The sequence below is a fragment of the Idiotropiscis lumnitzeri genome, chromosome 8 (genome assembly GCF_059441095.1).
Source record: "Idiotropiscis lumnitzeri isolate Australia: NSW breed Sydney's pygmy pipehorse chromosome 8, RoL_Ilum_1.0, whole genome shotgun sequence".
NCBI lineage: Eukaryota > Metazoa > Chordata > Actinopteri > Syngnathiformes > Syngnathidae > Idiotropiscis > Idiotropiscis lumnitzeri.
This window is the reverse complement of record NC_142398.1, coordinates 18,875,821-18,896,444: the sequence shown is the minus strand read 5'-3', so window position 1 is coordinate 18,896,444 and position 20,624 is coordinate 18,875,821. Positions and strand designations below refer to the sequence as shown.

The 20,624-nt window shown below is 41.2% G+C and overlaps 2 protein-coding genes and 1 long non-coding RNA gene across 3 annotated transcripts; 2 read left to right on the top strand and 1 right to left on the bottom strand.

Moving 5' to 3' along the window:
* Window positions 1-44: 44 nt before the first annotated feature.
* On the top strand, window positions 45-3,910 carry get3 (guided entry of tail-anchored proteins factor 3, ATPase). Its single transcript, XM_088303127.1, has 7 exons — window positions 45-226; window positions 863-1,010; window positions 1,344-1,492; window positions 1,627-1,777; window positions 1,870-1,977; window positions 2,739-2,936; window positions 3,102-3,910. The coding sequence occupies exons 1-7, from the start codon at window positions 87-89 to the stop codon at window positions 3,228-3,230; spliced, it is 1,023 nt and encodes a 340-aa protein (XP_088159253.1). The 5' UTR covers window positions 45-86; the 3' UTR covers window positions 3,231-3,910.
* Window positions 3,911-4,262: 352 nt separating this feature from the next.
* Window positions 4,263-10,450, top strand: best2 (bestrophin 2). Its single transcript, XM_088303126.1, has 10 exons — window positions 4,263-4,758; window positions 6,098-6,314; window positions 6,402-6,496; window positions 7,119-7,352; window positions 7,414-7,568; window positions 7,644-7,721; window positions 7,832-7,984; window positions 8,076-8,156; window positions 8,582-8,736; window positions 9,101-10,450. The coding sequence occupies exons 2-10, from the start codon at window positions 6,151-6,153 to the stop codon at window positions 9,885-9,887; spliced, it is 1,902 nt and encodes a 633-aa protein (XP_088159252.1). The 5' UTR covers window positions 4,263-4,758; window positions 6,098-6,150; the 3' UTR covers window positions 9,888-10,450.
* LOC148332570 (uncharacterized) lies at window positions 8,279-11,832 on the bottom strand. The gene is made up of 4 exons (XR_015844667.1): window positions 11,606-11,832; window positions 11,461-11,535; window positions 10,621-10,760; window positions 8,279-8,425 (listed from the first exon to the last, which is right to left on the bottom strand). It is a non-coding gene; the product is annotated as an uncharacterized LOC148332570 (long non-coding RNA).
* Between the last annotated feature and the right edge of the window lie 8,792 nt (window positions 11,833-20,624).

Genomic DNA, 20,624 nt, shown 5'->3' with positions numbered 1-20,624 from the left:
TTCCGAGGAGCCCTGAATGTAGCACAGTTGGTTCCTCCCACCCACCCAATCGTAGCTTTAGGACGACAGCAAACACATAACACAAGATGGCAGCGTTGGAAGACGAGTTTGAAGATGCGCCTGATGTAGAGCCTTTGGAACCAACATTAAAGAATATTATCGAGCAAAAATCTTTGAAATGGATATTTGTTGGTGGGAAAGGTGGAGTTGGTAAAACGACGTGTAGGTAGGTGCGAAAAACTGCTCATCAGGCCCCAGATAAAGAGTTGACTGTGTCAGCGAGTCAAGCTGGCATACAAGCTCTTCAATCAGCTTTCGGAATTTGTTGACGTGGTTTAAAGTCATTATAACATTTCATGTTATTTAGCATAGTATAGACGTCATTTATACTCTCAACATCACATTCAAATCGCGTCTTTTTCCTTTTGATTGCCACAACTGTCAATATGCCGGCTAGCATGCTATGAAGCTAACCTGCGACAGCCAACGGACACATGACTCACGTCTTTTCCAGCTGCTTTCCCATAGATCGTTACAGAAAATGGCTTTCCTCCCTTTTTGTAATCGTGAGCGTAAAATCTGACTGTTAATGTTTTGAAACCAGATGTTAACCCGACGACTTTAGCGCGCACTTGATGTTCTGCTTTCAAACGGTGCTTTGAAAATACTGGTCCGTCGGTTAATGAAATGCAATTACACAAAACAGGACTTCACTTTCGGGGTGAAGGAAGCCAAATGTTGCAACGCTCCTGCATGAAAACAACTAATCTGGTCTTTTTTTCTGTTTTAAATAATACAAATAATAATAATTTCTCTTTGTACAAAAGTTATTGTTAACCATTTCTTGAATAACATTTCTCAGTTGTAGTTTGGCTGTCCAGCTGGCTGCAGTCAGAGAGAGCGTCCTCATCATCTCTACTGATCCCGCTCATAACATCTCAGATGCTTTTGACCAGAAGTTCTCAAAGGTGCCTACAAAGGTCAAGGGCTATGACAACCTCTTTGCTATGGTGAGTGTGCATTTTGGAGAAAGATGCAAGTATACACGTACGTGTGTAAATTCTTCACAATAATGGGGCTTGCATCCAAATGTTTTGAAATATTCTATTTTTGCTATTCTTGAAAAAATGTGCCTAAAATAGGTGGATGGAAACCCACCTTGCGTCTTAAAGCTAGAAACAAAAGAAATCTGCATCTAAATTGCCTTTTCAGTCTTGTGACAAGTTGACATTCTCAAAGCAAAAGCCATCGTTCTGCAGAAATTAATACCCGGAGGTGGGCTTGAATTAAAGCTACTCTGTTATTCCACAATTGTGTATTTGTTTGTATTCATGTGAGCGTAGGAAATTGATCCAAGCTTGGGCGTAGCAGAGCTGCCTGATGAGTTCTTTGAGGAAGACAACATGCTCAGCATGGGCAAGAAGATGATGCAGGAGGCCATGAGCGCCTTCCCTGGCATTGATGAAGCCATGAGCTACGCAGAGGTCATGAGGTGAGATGCTCACGCTAACTGCTGCAGAATTTTTTTTATTTATTTATTTTTGGACAGTGTCTGACAGAACACTACTAATATGTAGCTTTTGTTTAATTACATGGGAATGAACAAACTTCTCGATTATATCCCAGGTTAGTGAAAGGAATGAACTTCTCTGTGGTCGTCTTTGATACGGCGCCTACTGGCCACACGCTGCGCCTGCTTAACTTCCCCACCATAGTGGAACGCGGCCTGGGCCGACTCATGCAGATCAAGAACCAGATCAGTCCTTTCATCTCTCAGGTGCGGCGTGATGCCAAAATGCATCAACGTTCTTTGTCTGAAGATGACCCGAAATGAGCTCATGTCTTCCCTTTTTTTTCACTTTTGAATAGATGTGCAACATGCTGGGCCTGGGCGACATGAACGCAGACCAGCTGGCATCCAAGCTGGAAGAGACCCTGCCGGTCATCCGCTCAGTTAGTGAGCAGTTCAAAGACCCTGTAAGTCACTTGTTTCTTCACTGGGATCTGTGAGTGGAACGTGGGGGATCTGCAGATTAAATGGCAACAAAATGTCCTTTAAAAAGAAAACGCGCATAACTACATACTGTACGGAGCCAGGTCCGCCACATGTAGTTTTTGTCACTTGTGGTGTAGATTTGTACAGGAGAGCCAAGACGATTTCAGCAAAATATTTCCAGCATGTAAACATGGCTTGAGTCAAAATGTTACAATTTGTCGATGAATCGCTGCTTTTGCAATGTATAAATGAACATCATGTCGATTGGTAATGTTGAGCGCAATTGACTCTAGTCCTGGTTTGCACCAGGCTCCTTTCTTATCGTATGGAAAAACAATGTGAAAGCTGTTCCACTTATTTTGTCACTTCCTTACCCAGAACTGAAATTGTCTGTCACACGTGGTTGGAATGAAACATTTTAAAATAATAATAATCATGATCAGATTTCTAACTCAACCAAGCACAAGAGGTGCAAGGCCAATTGTGGGGAAACGTTTAAATTACACAATAAAATAAATAAATAAGGAGATTTTATTATTTATATCGTTTTTCGTTGCTATAGGTCTGTGCGCTCATAAGTAACAATATTCTTATTATATTACTTTAATAGTTTCACTGTTTTTTTTAATTTTAAAATTAAGGATTCTCTTTTACAATATTGCTTGTATAAAATTGAGTAACCTATTGGATTCCACCATTTGTTGCCTCCACAAAACGTCACACTCTTTCTTGCCACCCACAGGAGCAGACCACCTTTATTTGCGTGTGTATCGCTGAGTTCCTGTCCCTTTATGAGACGGAGAGGTTAATTCAAGAACTGGCCAAGTGCCGCATTGATACACACAACATCATCGTCAACCAGCTGGTTTTCCCCGATGCCGAGAGGCCGTGTAAAATGTGTGAAGCGCGACACAAGATTCAGTCCAAGTATTTGGACCAGGTACGTGATTCTGGTATGACATAACTCAATAACTGGTCAAGTCATTAGACTCGGCTGGATAAATATTTATTATTATTATTATAATTTCTTAACATGTTTCTTGCAGCGGCTCTTGACCCCAAAATATAAACTTACAATGTGTACTTGTTTGTGTGTTTCCAACAGATGGAAGACCTTTATGAAGATTTCCACATCGTGAAATTGCCTCTGTTGCCCCATGAAGTTCGAGGTGCCGACAAGGTCAACACGTTCTCGAAGCAGCTTCTGGAGCCCTATAAGCCACCAAACAAGTAATTCCCCTCCTAGCGGGACCAACCCTCCGCCCACTTCCCCCCTTCCAAAGAACGCGCGCCCCTCCAAGCTCCCCCAACCGGTCTTGCACCCATCAGTACTCAACCCATCCCCGTATGCAAAGCGGAGCACGCTTCACGTGCAGCTGATGACATCTCACATCTACGTAAGCCACCCTGTGAGCAAGCTAGGACACGATAACATTGGTGCTGCCTTATTCTCCCGATCGTGCATCATATCTGTAGCAGTACTTTAAAACATTTAACTGGCTTCCTTCCCTCCATATTGAGATTGTTCATCCTCCAACAAAGCGGTACATTATGCTTCAGCCCTTAAAGTAAATCTTACCTGTAAAGTTTTTCTCATATTTTACGCATTCAAGACCACCCAAGAAAGAATACCAGAGCAATTTAAGGATTCCTGTCCAACACACTATCAAGACTATGTTATTTAAATGCTGTCTAGAATCACAGCTAGAACTCCTGAACAGTTTTAAGGAACAGAACTACATCAACCAGCATTTTCTTTGTGTGTTCATTGTCATCCTGAGATTTAAAGGCAATATTTGATCAAAAATATTATTTGAGCCCCGCCGAGCTTCCGGCATGAGGTTTGAGCTCTTAACTGTCAAATATTTTGTCTGAACTTTATGAGGACACTATAAAACGACATGTCTAGCATCATGAAGTGCATTGTTAATTATGAATTAGTGAATGTCACCCAACATGAATTGTGAGCTGAGCGTTTTGGTGGATATGGATACGGATCAACTTGGCTAATGCTGCAAGTGAATCTATCAGTGAATGCTAATGAGTAAAAAAAAAAAAACATTTTTCTATGGGAATTTCTTGAAATGATGTTGCGAGTGTTAATTAAACTTAATTCAACAGAGAGGCTTTTTGTGGGCAATCAATTGATGGGCTTATAAGCAAGCACATCCTTTGGATTGACTTTGACCAAGCATGAAGCCGCAGTTAACCTTTCACATCTGAGCTCTGCAGCAAAACACAAGAAACACGGAGGGGGGTGCTTAAAAAGGAATCATTTCTTTTTAAATGAAAGATGGTCATCATTCTAATTTACATCCACATGCTTTGTAGGCTCAGCGGTATGTTTCCATTGTTTTTTGTTTGTTTTTGGTCAAATTCCACACAAAATGTTTTTTTTAACTTCCACTTGCTCGGCTTTTATAATTTCCTCCAGTCCAGTTTGGTAGTTACGGCCTGTCGCTTGTGCTCCATCATCCAGCCGCTCCCTCCCGGTCGGGAACCGCGTTAACGAGCTGCTCGTACTCCTCCATTTGGGGATTTACCCCGGGGTGCACTGACCACTGGACGCACCAAGGAGGCTCTGGGGATTAGCGCCACGTAGACGCCGGGGGACGTCAGGGTCGTGTGCTCTTGAGCCAAAAACACCACTGGGGCTCATACACGGTCACAGAGGACTTTTAACCACCATGTGAACACAAGCTGCGTTTCCCGTGGACCACTTCGTACCGAAATGAGTAATTAGCACTTCTAGACTGTAAAAGGTAAGATATTTCCGTTGAGCTCATATGGAAATGTGATACATTACACCGAAACTAAAATGATCACATGCTAAAAATTTAAACCAGAAACCAAAATCATGATTAAAAAGAAATACTGCAATGATGCATTTTTATGCAAAATTAACAGTAAATGTGATACCGTAAAGTGCATGTAAGTTTGTTTTAATTTTGAATTTGTTTAAACAATGGTTGGAGTGGTGTAACTGCCCTGTATCGGACTCCACACGTTTCTAGTTAGTTGGAATGTGGTGACCTAATTTAGCCAAGGAACAGACATCAAACATGATCAATTTGTAAACCACTAATTTACAATAATAGTAAAGGATCCATTTTCTATTCAGCGTTTGTCCTCAGTTTGGTCTGACTCCTAAATAAGCTCAAACCTATCACAGATGACTTTGAATTGGAGTTGGGGTGCACTCGGTACTCATCGCCAGCCAATCACAAGAAAATATAAGTAAAGTATAAAGTATAATAATTATCTAATGGGTTAAAATTGGGATTTGTTTCAATTAATGACAACAAAAGCATTATTAACAGATGTACTGTACAGTGTCCTCTATCCCAGTGGTCCCCAACCACTGGGCCGCGGCCCGGTATTGGTTCTCGGGCCACTTTGGACCGGGCTCCAAAGATGAAAGAAAAAAAAAATGGTGGGTGACACATTGGCGGGCACAGTGAAGAAACACTTAGTCCGACTTGGAATAAATCCCCCTCATATTAGCATCATTTATGACACCACAGCTGGACAAATAATATACAGAAAGACACTTACTACTGAGTGAGCGTTGGACAACTTAGCTTCCCTTGAAAGGTCCGTCTTGAAAATGGCCTCGCACAGTATCAGCAATGAAATCCACACTTTTCCCTCCTCCCGCCATTGTGGTTTAAAAAAGCAAGAATATAGTTTAGATTTTCTAACAGTCGCCAGTTACGTCTTCCAGGTGTGTTGATTCCGCATAGCGCTGCCCGCTCACAAGTGAGTATCCAATCACAAGACGCGTTGATCACTTTAAGCGTAAGGCAAGCGAGAAGGCTGACTGTAACCACCTCGTGATTTGATTGGCTATCGCACCTGTCTATCAACTGCTTACAATATGCTAATTGTCTTGCGACAAAAGCTAGCGAAATTAGTAAAAACCATACCAAGATATAATGGATAGATGGATTGTTGGTTGTTTTATCTCCGTTAACTGCACAGTTAATGTTGAAACTGAATAATGTTACAGTGGCTTATACCTGTCATAAAGAATATACTTTTTAGGCATTTTCTCATTTTGAACCACCACTTTATCCTATTCTGTGTGTGTTATACATTCAGATATTAGTGAAGTGACTCAAAGCTTCACTATATTGTTTCTCCTGAGCCGGTGCATGCTGGTAACAATGACTGTCACCTACACGGCCAGAGTTGCAAACGCTCGCTTCTGCGGCTTCTCCAAGCTGCTTTTGGCTTGGAAAGGAAGTATCTACAAGGTGTTGTATAAGGAGTTCCTGGCTTTTTTTGCCATGTATACGGCCATCAGTATCACATACAGGTAAGAATGCGTACCGGAGTACGTATCCGTAATTCTTCAAGTCGCAATTGGAAGGTTAGCTTTCTAATGATCATTGTTTTCTGATAGATTTTTGCTGCCTGATGATCAGAAGAGGTATTTTGAAAAGCTGGCAATTTACTGCAACCACTATGCCAGTCTCATCCCAATGTCTTTCGTACTGGGTAAGTGGCAATTAATACCAGCTGTACAAGCTCGGATGCTCTATTTGGATTCCAACTCCTGTCTGCGATCAAATGTTCAGCTGACAATTGATCAATTGCAGGTCACATGTAGACCAATCACTCTCAGTTCATTTTAAGTTCTCATCCGTATGTGGGATGATGATAGAAGGCCTTACTGTCATCAACTCGGGATCTGATTGGCTATCGCGACCGTGTATCAAATCTGAAAGCCGATCGACTTTGACAGAACAGATGCTCGCGAGATTGTATCTGAAGGCCTCGGAAAGAATAGTGCGAGCTACTGGTATTGTGAAACCTGCCTGGCAACATGAGCTAGCTGAACTCTGATTGGATAAAAACTCTCACCTAAAAATCTCCATCAATCAATGAGAATATGATTTTTTCCCTTGATTGTGTTAAGCCACCAGAGAAGGCCTTGAAGGCCTCGACCGCCCGCCACTGAATGAAAGTATTGCTTAAACAAACTTGATTCATCGATTGAAAATGATGTCATTTAGGGAGCTCTCTACCCTCGGTAGCGCTTCATCTTGTGCTTTCGTCCAGCCCTGCCAGCAACACAGTTGACCCTTGGCTCGCATTTCCTCTGAAACGCTATGAGCAGGTTTCTACGTGACCCTGGTGGTGAACCGCTGGTGGAGCCAGTACACAAGCATCCCGCTTCCCGATCGGCTCATGTGTGTCCTCTCGGGCGGCCTCCAGGGCAGTGACGAGCGAGGCCGCCTGCTCAGACGCACCATGATGCGCTACGCGAGTCTGTCAGCCCTGCTCATCCTCAGATCTGTCAGCACAGCCGTCTTCAAGCGTTTCCCCACCATGGACCACGTGGTGGAAGCTGGTGAGTGTCTGGCGACTTGCAATTTGAAAACAGTTTATATAAGCAATTCAAAACTGCGCAGGTTTTATGAGCAGAGAGGAGCGGAAGAAATTTGAAGGCCTCCATTCTCCTTACAACAAATACTGGATCCCTTGCGTGTGGTTCACCAACCTGGCTGCCGTGGCCCGCTGCGAAGGCCGCATCAAAGACGATCACACGCTCAAACTGCTGCTGGAGGTGTGACATCATAAAAAAACACACGTAGTGGCTTCACGTTGGGATGCGATCTCATCGTGACTGTTTGTCAAGCAGGAGCTGAATGCGTTCAGGGGAAAATGCGGAATGCTGTTTCATTATGACATGATCAGCGTCCCGCTGGTTTATACTCAGGTAAGCAGACATGATGCGTCTCTTCTGGACAGTCACTTTATTATTATTATTATTTTTTTACAACATTTAAATTCACATGCTAATGTAACTTGTTCCCTTCTGTCCCGCAGGTCGTGACTTTAGCCGTGTACAGTTTTTTCCTGGTATGTCTGATTGGTCGCCAGTTCCTCGATCCTAATCAAGGTTATCCAGGCCACGACCTTGACCTCTACGTGCCCATCTTCACCCTGCTGCAGTTTTTCTTTTATGCCGGTTGGCTCAAGGTCAGCGGCGGTTAACTTTGAATTTGTGAAATAAAATCATCTCCACTCGTTGGCTTTTTACGGCGTTTCCGAAATGTTTCTCTTCCTTAAGGTTGCAGAGCAGCTGATCAACCCTTTTGGAGAAGACGACGATGACTTTGAGAGCAACTGGTTGATTGACAGAAATTTCCAGGTTGGTCGATTCTTCTCTTCTTTTTTCCATTTTCGCTCCTGCGTTTACAATCGTATCACTATGTTTAAACTCAACAATCAATGAGTTCAGAATCTAATGGCATTTGAGACACAGCTGCAATTATTGACCTTATTTGCATTTATTGGAGTTGTTGTCACCGACAGTGGAATAGAATTGCATGGCATCATACAGAAATATAGATTACTGTCATTGTTGCCGTATCATCATCATCATCATGCGCCACATCGCTGCTAGTTTCCCTCAGTCGGCTGCAATGACAATAAATAAATAATAAAAAAAAAACAGACAGAAATTGGAATTTGAAATCAGAAGTCAGGAAAAATAGTGACAACCAAACATTTTAATTTCATTTTTATTTCCTTTTCACTGTCAATCTATACATGCGTGATTCTTTGACCCGGCAGGTGTCCATGATGGCAGTGGATGAGATGTACGGAGATCTGCCGATGATGGAACGAGATCGCTACTGGAACGACTCCAACCCGAGACCACCCTACACAGCTGCAACTCTCTTCGTCCTGCGCAAACCTTCCTTCCAAGGGTCGACGTTTGACATGGCGTGAGTCTTGTATTGTCTGTGCATTCAATTTGTGACTTGGGCATTTCATTTGGGATCTTCTCACAATGGAAAAATATCATTTGAATATATTGACTAAAGTATTGGGACACTTGGTCATGATAGGATTTTTTTTTTAATTTAAATTTAAATATTTCCAATTTAACCATTTTTTTTTTTTACTGGCTGTGATTCTTCTTACGATAAGAACAAAGTGTACAGTAAGTACTTTTACCACTTCTGAAGGTCTCGTAAGAAAAACATTGTCAAGACCTGATAAAAAATTGCCCAAACAACACGGTTAGTGAAATGTGTGATTCTCAAAAAAAAAAAAAAAAGACACAACTGCCTGTGTGTGATCGTGTAGGATTCCCAAAGAGGAGATGCACTTCCAGCCTCTGGAAGAGATTGCTGAGAACACGGAAGAGTCGGTGAGCCGTCACCCCAACATGGCTCTCTTCAACCGGCTCCTTAACGCGGCCCCCTCCCACACCGGCTTCATGAGCGGAGCCCTGCGACGCACCTCGGCCCAGCTCCAGAGACTTTATCACTCCCCCAGCATCGACCAGTGCATCAGCGATGACGACGACAGTGAAAGTTGTAAAATAGGGAAAGGTGGCTCGTTGCCATCCGGGCTGGGGCAGGACACCCAGAGCACCGTTTGTAGTTTCAGGGAGGAGAAGAACACCAGAGTGCCTCTGCTTGAGATTCAGTTTGGCGCCGAGCAGGAGAAGCCACGGGGGGGGCACGCCCGCATCGGCCAGGACGTCGAGGAAATTGACACGTCCGGGAGTGGAGTTGAAAGTGGCCACACAAGACAGCAGGAAGAGGAGAAAGCAGCGATCCCATCTCCTGCGGTACGCCTTCCTCCTCCACCCCACGACTCGAGAGAGACTCGACCGGCCTCCGCTATCGGCGTCACCTTCCCTCAGCCCTCTCCTTTCCCATTTCGCCCGACTTCCCACTCCAGTCTGGAGCACTGCAGCTCGCAGCCTGCTATCAACCACCACAAAGCCGTGCCCTTCATTCCTCCTTGTTTAGGTCAACACAAAATATCCTTCCACACCGTGTCATCTTTCGAGCCTCAACGCTTCCGGAGTGTCAGCATGGGATCAGAGCTGACTGGGACGACCAGTTTGTCGTGCGAACTTTGAATCGAAAATGAAAAAATCTTCAATCTTTGAAATGATCTTATTCTTTGCACTATGGTAGAGTAAACAAATGTCACATTTCCATTCTCAAATTGGCCTCATCATCATAACATTTATTATTTGCAATACACTAGTGTTTATATGTTTTTATATGTTTATTGCATTAATGATCAAAAAAACAGACCATATTTGGTGCTAAGAGACAACACGTTATTAATCTCTGTATCAGTTTGCGCCGGTGTGACAGCTTGTCTCTTGTTAAACGACAGAAAACACATTATGATATGGCTGATGTGAATAAGCACTTTTTGAACTAAACATTTTCAAATAACTACCTCTTTACTGTAATGCAATGAGACTGATGGTTATTTTATGACACTGAAGAGGGCATGTTACATACAGTAGAAATATTTCAATAGTGTGTTTTTTACAGTTTGCAAATAATCAATGATTAAAGTGAATAAACCTACACGGTTGACATGGAATATTATATTGCCTCATTTCATACGATACATTTTATAGCAGCTTTTTTTTTTTTTTAAAGAATAAACTGTTGTGTACTCATCACAACAGACCAGAGGAAGATAAATTACATCATTTGCCAGCAGAGGGCGACAACACCACATTAAATGAACCGCAGTACAAAGGAAATAAATGTATATTCAAAAAAAAAAAAAAAGAACAGATTGTCTTTGATTTCTATAGCGTCCACAAGAACAAAAATGTCCATGCTCACCAAGAGGAAGAAGAAATCTTTTACCGCGGTTGCAATACCCTCCGACTGCGGGATGATTGCCTCTGCCTGGAAAGGAAGGACTGGGATGGACCTGGAGCTTTGGGGTCCTCACCCAAAGTCTGCTGCTGTAAAGCAGAAGACTGCAAAGAGCAACATCAAGTCCGAGTCATACAAAACTTCATTTCAATATTTGGTGTCCTTATTTTACAGCATTTTTTTTTTATCGCCACCAGTGGGCAGTGACTGAATCCAAATACTTTCTTATTGTTATGATACAGTCATCAGGTATCTGTAATTTCTGTATTTTATTTTTTTGACAACCTTTTTTTTGTACTTGTTTCATCTGAAAGCAGACATTTCCCTTTCTACTCTGCTTTAACCACACTTGAGATTTTGACTGGCATAAAAAGCAGCGACATGTATTAACCCGAACCAACTCGTAAATCAGAGATTGTGGTCGAACTCTCAGTTAGCTCAGAATCTTAACTCAGAATCTTAATTAGGGATGTGCCAATCGCAATAACGGAATCAATCCGTTATACTGTACTCATAACAATGTCCCCTATACTCCTACAAAGATACCACTTTATCAGCCTGACATTACTTTACTGCCCTGCCCTGAGCGTGTGGTGTGCAGTTTTGCAGATAATGAGCATTTCAAAACAGTTCACTTGTGCTCGCAATTTTCTGTAAAACTAGCACAAAATAAATAACATTACTCATACATCTAATCAAACTGAAAGAAATGGCATCTTAATGATAATCAATGCAAAATTCCATAGATTGGCTAACAAATTAGCTTACAAAATGAAGCATGATGATCGTGTTCCTGTAACCAACCATGCTTTTCCAGGCTGTCAGGAGAAGTTCCTCCTCTCGTTCCCACTGTGTCGTTGATGGTTTTCCCTGACAATTCTGTCCAATCACAATCTTTCACTTAACCAAGACAAATAGAACAGAGAAGCCACATCAGACCTAAACGCACCTCTACCATGCTGGTGTCACACTGATTGGCATCCTTCCTGGTTGTCATCACTCTCCAATTCAACTTGATTACAAATGGAAAAAAAAAAAAGTGAAACTTGTTCCAGATTGAACTTTTTTTTGCTGTGGATGTTTTTTTTCAGCGGCTTTGTTGTTGGCAGAAACAAAAAAAAATGTGACGTCTGCAGGGTTTGGTGGTGTGTCGAGTTTGACGGTCTGGGTCAGCTCTGTACAGAGATGCCATCCTGCTGACTTGGACATTTTCACCGTTGGCCAGCCGTTCGGTGGCCTGCGGATTAGTGGCTACAAACGCCATAACACAATGCAATTAGCACAATGGCTGGATGTTAAAATGTAACAAAAGTGCCCTCAAATTAACAATTATACTCAAATAAATAGATTTTTTTTTTTTAATAATAATACATTTTTAAAAAGCGATTCATGAATGGATGAATGGAATTTGCATATAGTATTTTTTTTAAATGTACTTGATAAAGTCAATGAATTGTTATATAGAAAAAATATATTCTGAAATAAAAAATATAATGTAAAATATTAGAATAACAGACTATTTTGTTTTGATTTTCTTTAATGACTTGCATAACAAAAAAAGTTTTTTTCCACAGAGAAAATGTATCTGTTGATCATTGCACAGATAAGCATGCCTATTAAGGAAGTGGGCATCTATGATGGAATACAATTTAGTATTTAGCCCTGAAAGAATAAAAAATAAAAATAAAAATATTTGCTTACATTACGATTATTTTATTATTTTTTTTATTGGTTTGAAAAGACGTTTGTTTCTGTTTCTGCAAAAATCCATGACTGACAGAAATCTATAATATAAATATCTTTTTTTGGACTCATGGCTGTATAGAGTCAGTAAACGGAAACAAATAAATTACAGATCACACATGAGCGCTCATGAGAAATACAGAACTACTTAAGATTTCTCAATTTCCCCTCCCCGAGAAACATTTCTAGCAAGGTCAACCCATTCCAGTCGTTGAGCTGATTTCAGAAATGTGGTTTTGTCTTTCCCATTAAGTGCGAAAACACAAATGTGGAGGAGTATTTTCAAAGAACGGGGTGTGTGAATGTGTGTGTGTTTCTCCTGAAACTAGAACACTGAGATCAGCGATGCATCTCATTTCATGTTCAACTCAGCCAAACTGATTGAAATCTTTATCAACTGTGTGTGTGTGTGTGTGGGGGGGGGGTGTTTGCACATCTCACTTTTTTTAGCCATGCCTCTCAGTTGCTGTTTTTATTGTTGCTGCAGCAAAAAAAAAAAAAAAAAAAGAGAGAGAGAAGTGTGAAGAAGAGAAACAGTTCTCGGAATCGACGTCTCGTAAAAGCAGCGCTGTTTACTGAACACAGACTGAGAGGCCGCAACACAAACACAAAAATGTTTGGGTTGACTTCCCCTTTAAAACCTTGAACATATGATAGGAATATTTCCTATTAATCGCATTAGTCTGGTGAAAGGCACTCACGCACACACACAAAGTTGTACCCAAGGCTGTGCGTTTCAAAATAACAGGATCGAAGCGACACTTTCAACTCAACAAATATGTGACAAGTCAAGTCAATATTGACGACGGTACACTGATTGAAAGCCTTCTCCTCTCACATGTATTTCTTCAGCCGCGTACGTGTGAGCGTGTGTTAAGGCCACTCCCTGTCTTACACAACTTGAGTTCCGAAGAAGTTCTCCTTGTACGTAAAAGGACCTGTCAGTCTGGTTCTTTGCGCGTCTGATTGTGTCTCTCGGCCGCGCGCTGAACATGCTGCTGGTTTAACGAGCTCAACTTATCAGTATGAATGAAGATTCCAAAAGTTTATCCAAAAAAAAAAGCCGATGACGCTTTGAGTCATTGTTGCAAGTGCAACATTTCATCCCTCGAATTCTAATTGATGCGTTTGCACTCATGGCCGACGTCTTGTCGTATTTAACTGCATCGTTTGTGGATTGACGGGTAAAGACGTTCCTCAAAGATTTATCCTCACGATGAGTTGGCACCGACCCCCCCCCATCCCCCCTCTGATTATATAATGATGTACCCAGTTATATTTAACAACAAAACTCTCTTCTCATTTTGAAATCTAATTACACACCACTGGGCGCCTAATGGAGCTTTACTTTTTGGCTCGGTTAAGATGGGGGTGGAGTTGAGGAGGAGTCTTTGAAATGTTCACTGCGGGCGTTTTACAAACATATAAACTCAATGTTTTTCTTGAATTTATATTTGTTGGAAGGGGATTATCTGGCAATAAATGACACGAGCTGGGTACTCTAATGATGATCCAGGACATTCTCTAAAAACGTTGAACTGGAGAAGACTTAGTCATGAAAAATGGCTTTTTTCTTTTTTTTTTTATTGTCATCACAAATAACCGCAGAAAAAATCTCGAAAAATAAACGTGATGTTTATTTCTAAATTCCGCCAAGGAATTAATTTTAAGATGAGCTGTCATTCAATGAATCCATCTGAATAAATACCTGCGTCCAATACCACACCTGATGTCACCGTCTGTGTTCGTGTGGCCACGAGCAACAAAACATGTTTGTTCCAATTTGCAAAACGTGCAGACTAACTTGGACGCACGGCAAGTTATTATCCAACCTGGGCATGTAATTTGCAGTTTTGCGCTGAGGCCAAGGTGGAGCACACTTTAAATATAGGAGGGATCTCTGGCTCTGTTCTGATGTGCGCTTTTGAAACTGCCTCTCGATTTGTCTCACTTGCGACATTTGCATCCGAGTAAATCCAATTTAAAGATGATTCTAAGGTTGATACTGTTCGGAAAGTGTCAGCCAAAACATTTTAACACTTTCTGTCAATTAGTGTATATTTTGGACAACACGAATACATTTCTGTAAATTTTCTGGTTTATTGGATAAAAGCTTGTTGTTTTTCCAAACAGTAAATTTCGGATCGATAAAGCGTTATCATATCTGGGTTTGTACATCATTTAAAAGTGAATATCTAAAAAAAAAAATTAATAATTTTAGATAACCTCCCAAGCCAAGTGTGGCTTTCTATGCCGGATATTTCATTTAAACTAAAGTTATCGTATCAGAATATTTTTCCATCCACCCAACTGTTTTAAAAATACGGATTAAATGAGTAGCAATTCTCCAAATTGTTACATTTTTGTAATCAGTATGGATGACCTTACATAAAGCTGCTCGGCTCCATGCGTACCGTCCGAAGCAACAATTTTTGATCCCCAATCTGATAAAAGAGGTTGTCCTGTAATACAAATAGCCATCATGACAAAGATGACCGACTGAGCAGATTAAGTTTTCAAATGATGTACAAAAAGGATCTTTAGGTTGTTCAAATCGAAATAAATAAATCACGGCACATCTGTGCGTGTGCGTGTGCTTGCTGGAGGGTTGACTAGTTAAGAGCCGACTCCCAGCTATAACCTCTTGTCCCATTATTCTTATTTTCTTGTCTGTTTCCATGTCACTGGGGGGGGCTCCCTGATGGATCGTGACAGTACCGTCTGTCCTGCGTCCTCCGGCCCATTGCCCCCCCCCCTCATTCCTCCTCGTGTCTCCTCCGCTCTGCCCCCTTCGCTCTTGCCCATTCAGCATTGACCTGAGTGACCTTCCTTTGGAGGTCGCCAGCTTGGCTTAGAGCTTCTTAGGGGGGCAAAATGTGCGGATGGCTGTCAAAAGAACATCTGGGATGAGATCGAGCATCCATCCATGAGTAATTAATCTCGGGTGGATTATTGTTGTTCTCGTCAGTGTGTACAAAATTACTCCCTGTCCACGCTACAGTGTGATGACCTACTGCAGGGGTGTCAAACTCATTTTTGTGGGCGGGCCACGTCGTAGTGATAGTTTCCCCTCAAAGGGCCATTATGACTGATCATCGTACGTTATCACATACACACAACAAATTGATGCAAAGCCAATTTTGAAATCAGAAGCCAGTAAGTGTTTGTTCAGCAATTTTTCAATTCATTGTAGAAGGGGGGGATAGGCAACAAATGTCAATTTCTCATATCTCAAAGTTGTTAAAGGTGGAGAAAATGTGCTAGAAACAGGAAGTTGACGCACATATTTTGCCCACATAAAATGAGTTTGCAAAACCCAATCTGGCCTTCTGATTCTTTTTATTCATGAGCGCTTTGCATCTTGTGTTTGATTCTTCTCTGGAAATCTTCAAAAAGTGGATTGTGATACCATCACCTCTGTTGTTTTTGATGTTTTGAGCGCACATAATGTTTCTGACATCAAAAGTCGTTTCCAAATTGTAGTATTGCCCAATGTTTGTGCAATAGCCCAAATTGGTTTTCCCTTTCTTTTCATAGACAGGTTCTGGTCTTTATATTTGATTTACAGCAAATTCAGTTTTCACAGGTGAAACCCAAAGCCAAAAATCTGTAGGTGCCTTCAAACAAACGGTGCTGTATTGTGAGTTGTTTTTAGGAAATACCGTGAAATTAAATCTGAACTTCTGAACTTTTGACTCATCAAAAAAAAACAAAAAAAAAAAACGTTGCTGCTCCACTAATTGACATTAATTCAGTATGACGTAATTATACGACAGCAACTTCATAATTAACTGTCCACTCGAGTAGTGCTCAAAAACTGATTTTTCATTTTAACTGATTCATGTTCACAACCTTTACTGCACCAAAAGACATATTCTACTCGTGAAAAAAAAAAAAGTCTCTGAACGTCACCAAACAAATATGTCAAAAATGTGGATACACTGGTTTATTACCAGTGGAAGATAGTTTATTGTTTTTCTTCTCAACACTTTGCATAAACAAATTTACAGAGTTTGTAGTCAATTAATAATTTTTGGACCAGTTGATTGAAATTGGACAATTTCCCAAAGCAAACCTGAAGATCGAAAATGGTAAACTAGTTGGAAAACAATGATATGGACCACAAAATAATAAAAAATAATCCATTTCCTACTCCCTGGCTTTCTTATCTGCGTGAAGCTTTCCGACATGTCACACAATACGATGAAAGTGAAAACGTAAAAAAAAAAAAATTGTGTGAATGAGTCACGGAAGAGCCATCTACTATGGCGACACATTCACAGGTTAGAATGATCCGTACATATTAATTGCTTTTGTAAATTAAATCATGACACGTCATGTGAAACACGCACACACGCATATTGCGCGCACACTCCTTCCCACTTCCTGTTGCGCAATTCCACAACTGATAGAAAGGACAAACTTGTTGAACTGGATGGAAAGCGGCAGGCGACGACGACGACGACGACGACGACGCCTGGAGATGAAAACACAGGATGACTTGGGTCAGTAATGATGAAGTCAACTTTTTAAAGTAGCTGATGTTTTGGCGGGGACATGTATTATTCATGCTGTCAGTGGAGACATGGCCGAAGTCACGGGAGTGTAAGTAATGGCGTGTGTCACGTAAATCAGCGGCGATGATGACCTCATTTTACTGCACAACTCCCACCGCCCACATGCTTTAAGGAGCTCCAGCTGCACGTGGCCGCACACTCGCACACGCAAACATATGAGCTTTGTGTGAACTCACAATAAACCAATAAAGAAATTAATATATGGTGATAACTCCTGTTTATAATCAGCTCGTCTCTGCGACAACTGGGTAATCAAATCTATAAAAGATACGGATGATAACTGCACAAGAAGAGCCACAATTTCGAATCATTATATCGGTATATTCAGTCCAGCAACGACAATATCAAAATGAACGACGCCGTTGTAGTTGAACAAAAAAAGGCTTCGCTTTAATTTCACTTTAAAACAAATGATTACAAAACAAGGTCGATCGCACGGTCGAAAAAAATGTTGCTCCATGACCTGCGCGTCTCCCTAATCAAGTTTACATCAACACCAAACTTTTCCACTCTTACTTGCGCTTTACGGCAGCCCAAAAGTAGGACAACTTTATGGAGCGTAGATACTTTCATATTCCTAATAACTGTACTTTCAGTAAAAAATACAATTAAATAAAGCATCAAATGTAACCCAAACAATGTATAAATGTTCAATTAAAATTATTCCAATGGAGCACAAATAATTAAATTTATAATGAACCAAAATCTACTTATGGCACTAACACAAATCAGTTCAAGTGGGATCTCACGGTTGTATTTGTATTGATCTCATTTTGCGGGAGAAAAATGTGTGTCATATGTTCCCTCCAAATCTAAAAATGGTTAACGATCAAGAGTAAGTAAGGAATATTATTTAGTTCTGATTCAGCTTTCATGCTGGACTCTCTCATTACGTGTCCTATTTCTCGTTTAAGGATGATGCTCATCCAAACAGTTTCATAGTTGGAGAGGTAGCAGTAAATTCTTATTTTGTAATTAGATAGTACACAGTCAAAAAGTCTAACATTAAGGCAAGGCCAGGCAGCTTTATTTTCTACGTTGTATATACGGTAGCGCATTTCATACACAAAGTAACTCAATGTGCAATGTAATTGACCTCAACACCCTACTTGGTTTATTTTTAATAACCATTTATTTAATGTATTCAGGACATAAACCATTCAGTGATTTATAGACAAGTGACACAACTTTCAAATCGATTCTACAGCTGATTGGGAGCCAGTACAAAACCTTCAGAACTGGAGTTATATGTTCCGATCTCTTTCTTGTGGCCCTAACCGGAGCTGCTGTAAGAGGCAAAATGTGTCCAGATATCCACTTTTAAAAAGTCTGGCACAGACTTACCTTTTAACTCTAATGCTCTGACGCTCTAGATGACACTATAATTGATACACGGCAGAGACAGACTGACAAACCACAAGAACTATTATGCCGCAGGCTGAAAACCAGGCAATACAATCAATTGTCTGCCACTACATCAATTTTCATTTGTTCCTGTTTGCATCACAATGTATTGATTAAATGTGAATCATTTACCTTCAACGATATTCAGTAGCAAAAATGGTGAAAATGACCAATTGTATGAATAAAATTACCTCTGAATGGCGAACAATGGTTGTCACAGGAAGGTCCAAGCTACAGATTTGTCATGTGAAATAAAACCATAGCCAAGATAGAAAGAAACCTGAAGCTGGCACTTGTCGGACAGAAATCAAGAAGTAAATATAATTGTGTCTCACAAGACATTCACCACAATAGAAAAAATGACATGGGAAAAGTGTTTGTAATTCCCAGAAAATCTCAAAGTTAGTCTTTTCCATTTCTATGGTTGTGTGCAAATTCGTTGGCTGGGTGCTGCAATGCCCACGTTTTTCGCCCGCGTGACGTCACTTCTGGTACAATCGACCGCACGTTTTCAAATTCCCAAACGACAATTCAAAAGCTGGGTCCTTCGAAGCCTTCAAAGACTCTTTCTCATCGTGGCGAATTTGGACAGTGCTAATGTGAATTTGTGAATCACGTGCGGTCGGATCGCGCTGGAAGTGACGTCATGCGGCCGAAAGTTCGCTCTTCGTAGGACCCCTCCCGCGAATTTTGATACAGCATTTATCCTTCTTCCTCCCTGTCTTCTTTGTGTTTTCTGGGTGTTATTTTTGCTCTCTGGCACCATGCTGCCGCTTAAAGGCCTGTCTTGGTACTACAACAGACATCCGGTTTGGGGGAGGACAGTCGCGATTGTGCAACTGGTGTGGTGAGCAGAATCTTGAGCAAGAACTCAGAACACGCGATTTTTTTTTTGGTTTTTGCGCATCATGTGTGTTACAAAAGTTAAAAATGATTGGTTTTGCAAAGCTATAGAACAAATAAATATGTCTCCTTCTGTCAAAATTGTGAGACTTTAAAGGTCAAAATCCGGTTTCTCAGCGATTTGATTTTAGCTCTCATATGCTCAACTCATCTGGTCAGTGTTTCGTTGGTAGCATCAAGTTTCGTGGATGGAAATATGACATCAGTTTTCTCCCACAAACTGAGACTTCTTTGTGGGTTATTGTGGAGTGTGTGTCAAATCTTGATCAAACTGAAATGTTTAACACTGCCCTCTAAAATGTAGACAGTGAAACAGAAGCATTACTGTATTTATTGCCGGGTCTGAAGGGCACAGTGCATGCTGTGTTCAGCTGCAGTTGTCTCGTATTCGTGCAGGTGGTGAGGCTGGCAGCTGCCACACCTGGCTGGGACCGCAGACAACAGCAACCTCTTTAAGGCTACACAGACACAAAGACAGACAGAGACACGTGAGTGTGCATCACACACGCACGCACGCACGCACACACAACCCTAGCTCATCAGATAAGCACCTTTGCCCGTGGCAAAAGACAGACATGCGCACATTTTGGCTTCAAGAAAGATGTTCCTGTCCTCCAAAGCATCGAGGCAAGCCCCCCCCATCTCAAACACCTCTGAAGTCATGAGCTATGTTCTCCCATGGCCTCATCCACACTCCAGACATCATGATCATTGCATTTTTCAGATATGTTCCTTCTTCCAGCAGCTATTAAACACATTTCCTTCTTTTGACTTGGCAATATGACAAATATTACTTCACTGATGTTTCCAAATTTCTGAGACGCTGCGGGACAGGTTCTCTCCCGATTCTTTGCCGCAGGCGAGCATGAAGCCGGTGAAGCGTGTCAATTTCTCAAACCCTAATTTTCTGCCTCAACTCATGGCATTTCTTGTCTTGTCTTGCTGCCTTATTTTGCTGCTCAGGAACCTTGAGAGGTGATCTCATTGGTGCCTCGCGGCTCAGCCCCGACTCCCTAAACAACATTGTATTTATCGGACCAAAATAGGTACTTCAGCCTGGAAAAACCCGGCATGGAAAAAACAGAAATACGGCAAGAGTTTCCAAGGAAGCCAGTCTGGACTGAAGGGGGCTGTTTCAATTAAATGAGTGAATATGTTGCTCTATTGCCATGGAACAGGATCATTAATTATAGCTAACCTGTTAACACGGTGCGGGGGGGCATCTATTGTTATTAACGTGCTATTAATACGAAACCTTCAATATACGTACAAATGTATTTTTAATGGATAATTTCAGCTATTGCGGTTTTTAACCAAGTGTTTTTATCATTCCAAAATTAC

Excerpts from the sequence above, each read along its gene's own strand:
- get3 (XM_088303127.1), top strand. The coding sequence starts at position 87 with ATGGCAGCGTTGGAAGACGAGTTTGAAGATGCGCCTGATGTAGAGCCT. Across the intron at positions 1,778-1,869 it reads TCAGTCCTTTCATCTCTCAG|ATGTGCAACATGCTGGGCCT; the intron begins GTGCGGCGTGAT and ends ACTTTTGAATAG. Across the intron at positions 2,937-3,101 it reads AGTCCAAGTATTTGGACCAG|ATGGAAGACCTTTATGAAGA; the intron begins GTACGTGATTCT and ends TGTTTCCAACAG.
- best2 (XM_088303126.1), top strand. The coding sequence starts at position 6,151 with ATGCTGGTAACAATGACTGTCACCTACACGGCCAGAGTTGCAAACGCT. Across the intron at positions 7,353-7,413 it reads GGACCACGTGGTGGAAGCTG|GTTTTATGAGCAGAGAGGAG; the intron begins GTGAGTGTCTGG and ends AAAACTGCGCAG. Across the intron at positions 8,737-9,100 it reads GGGTCGACGTTTGACATGGC|GATTCCCAAAGAGGAGATGC; the intron begins GTGAGTCTTGTA and ends GTGATCGTGTAG.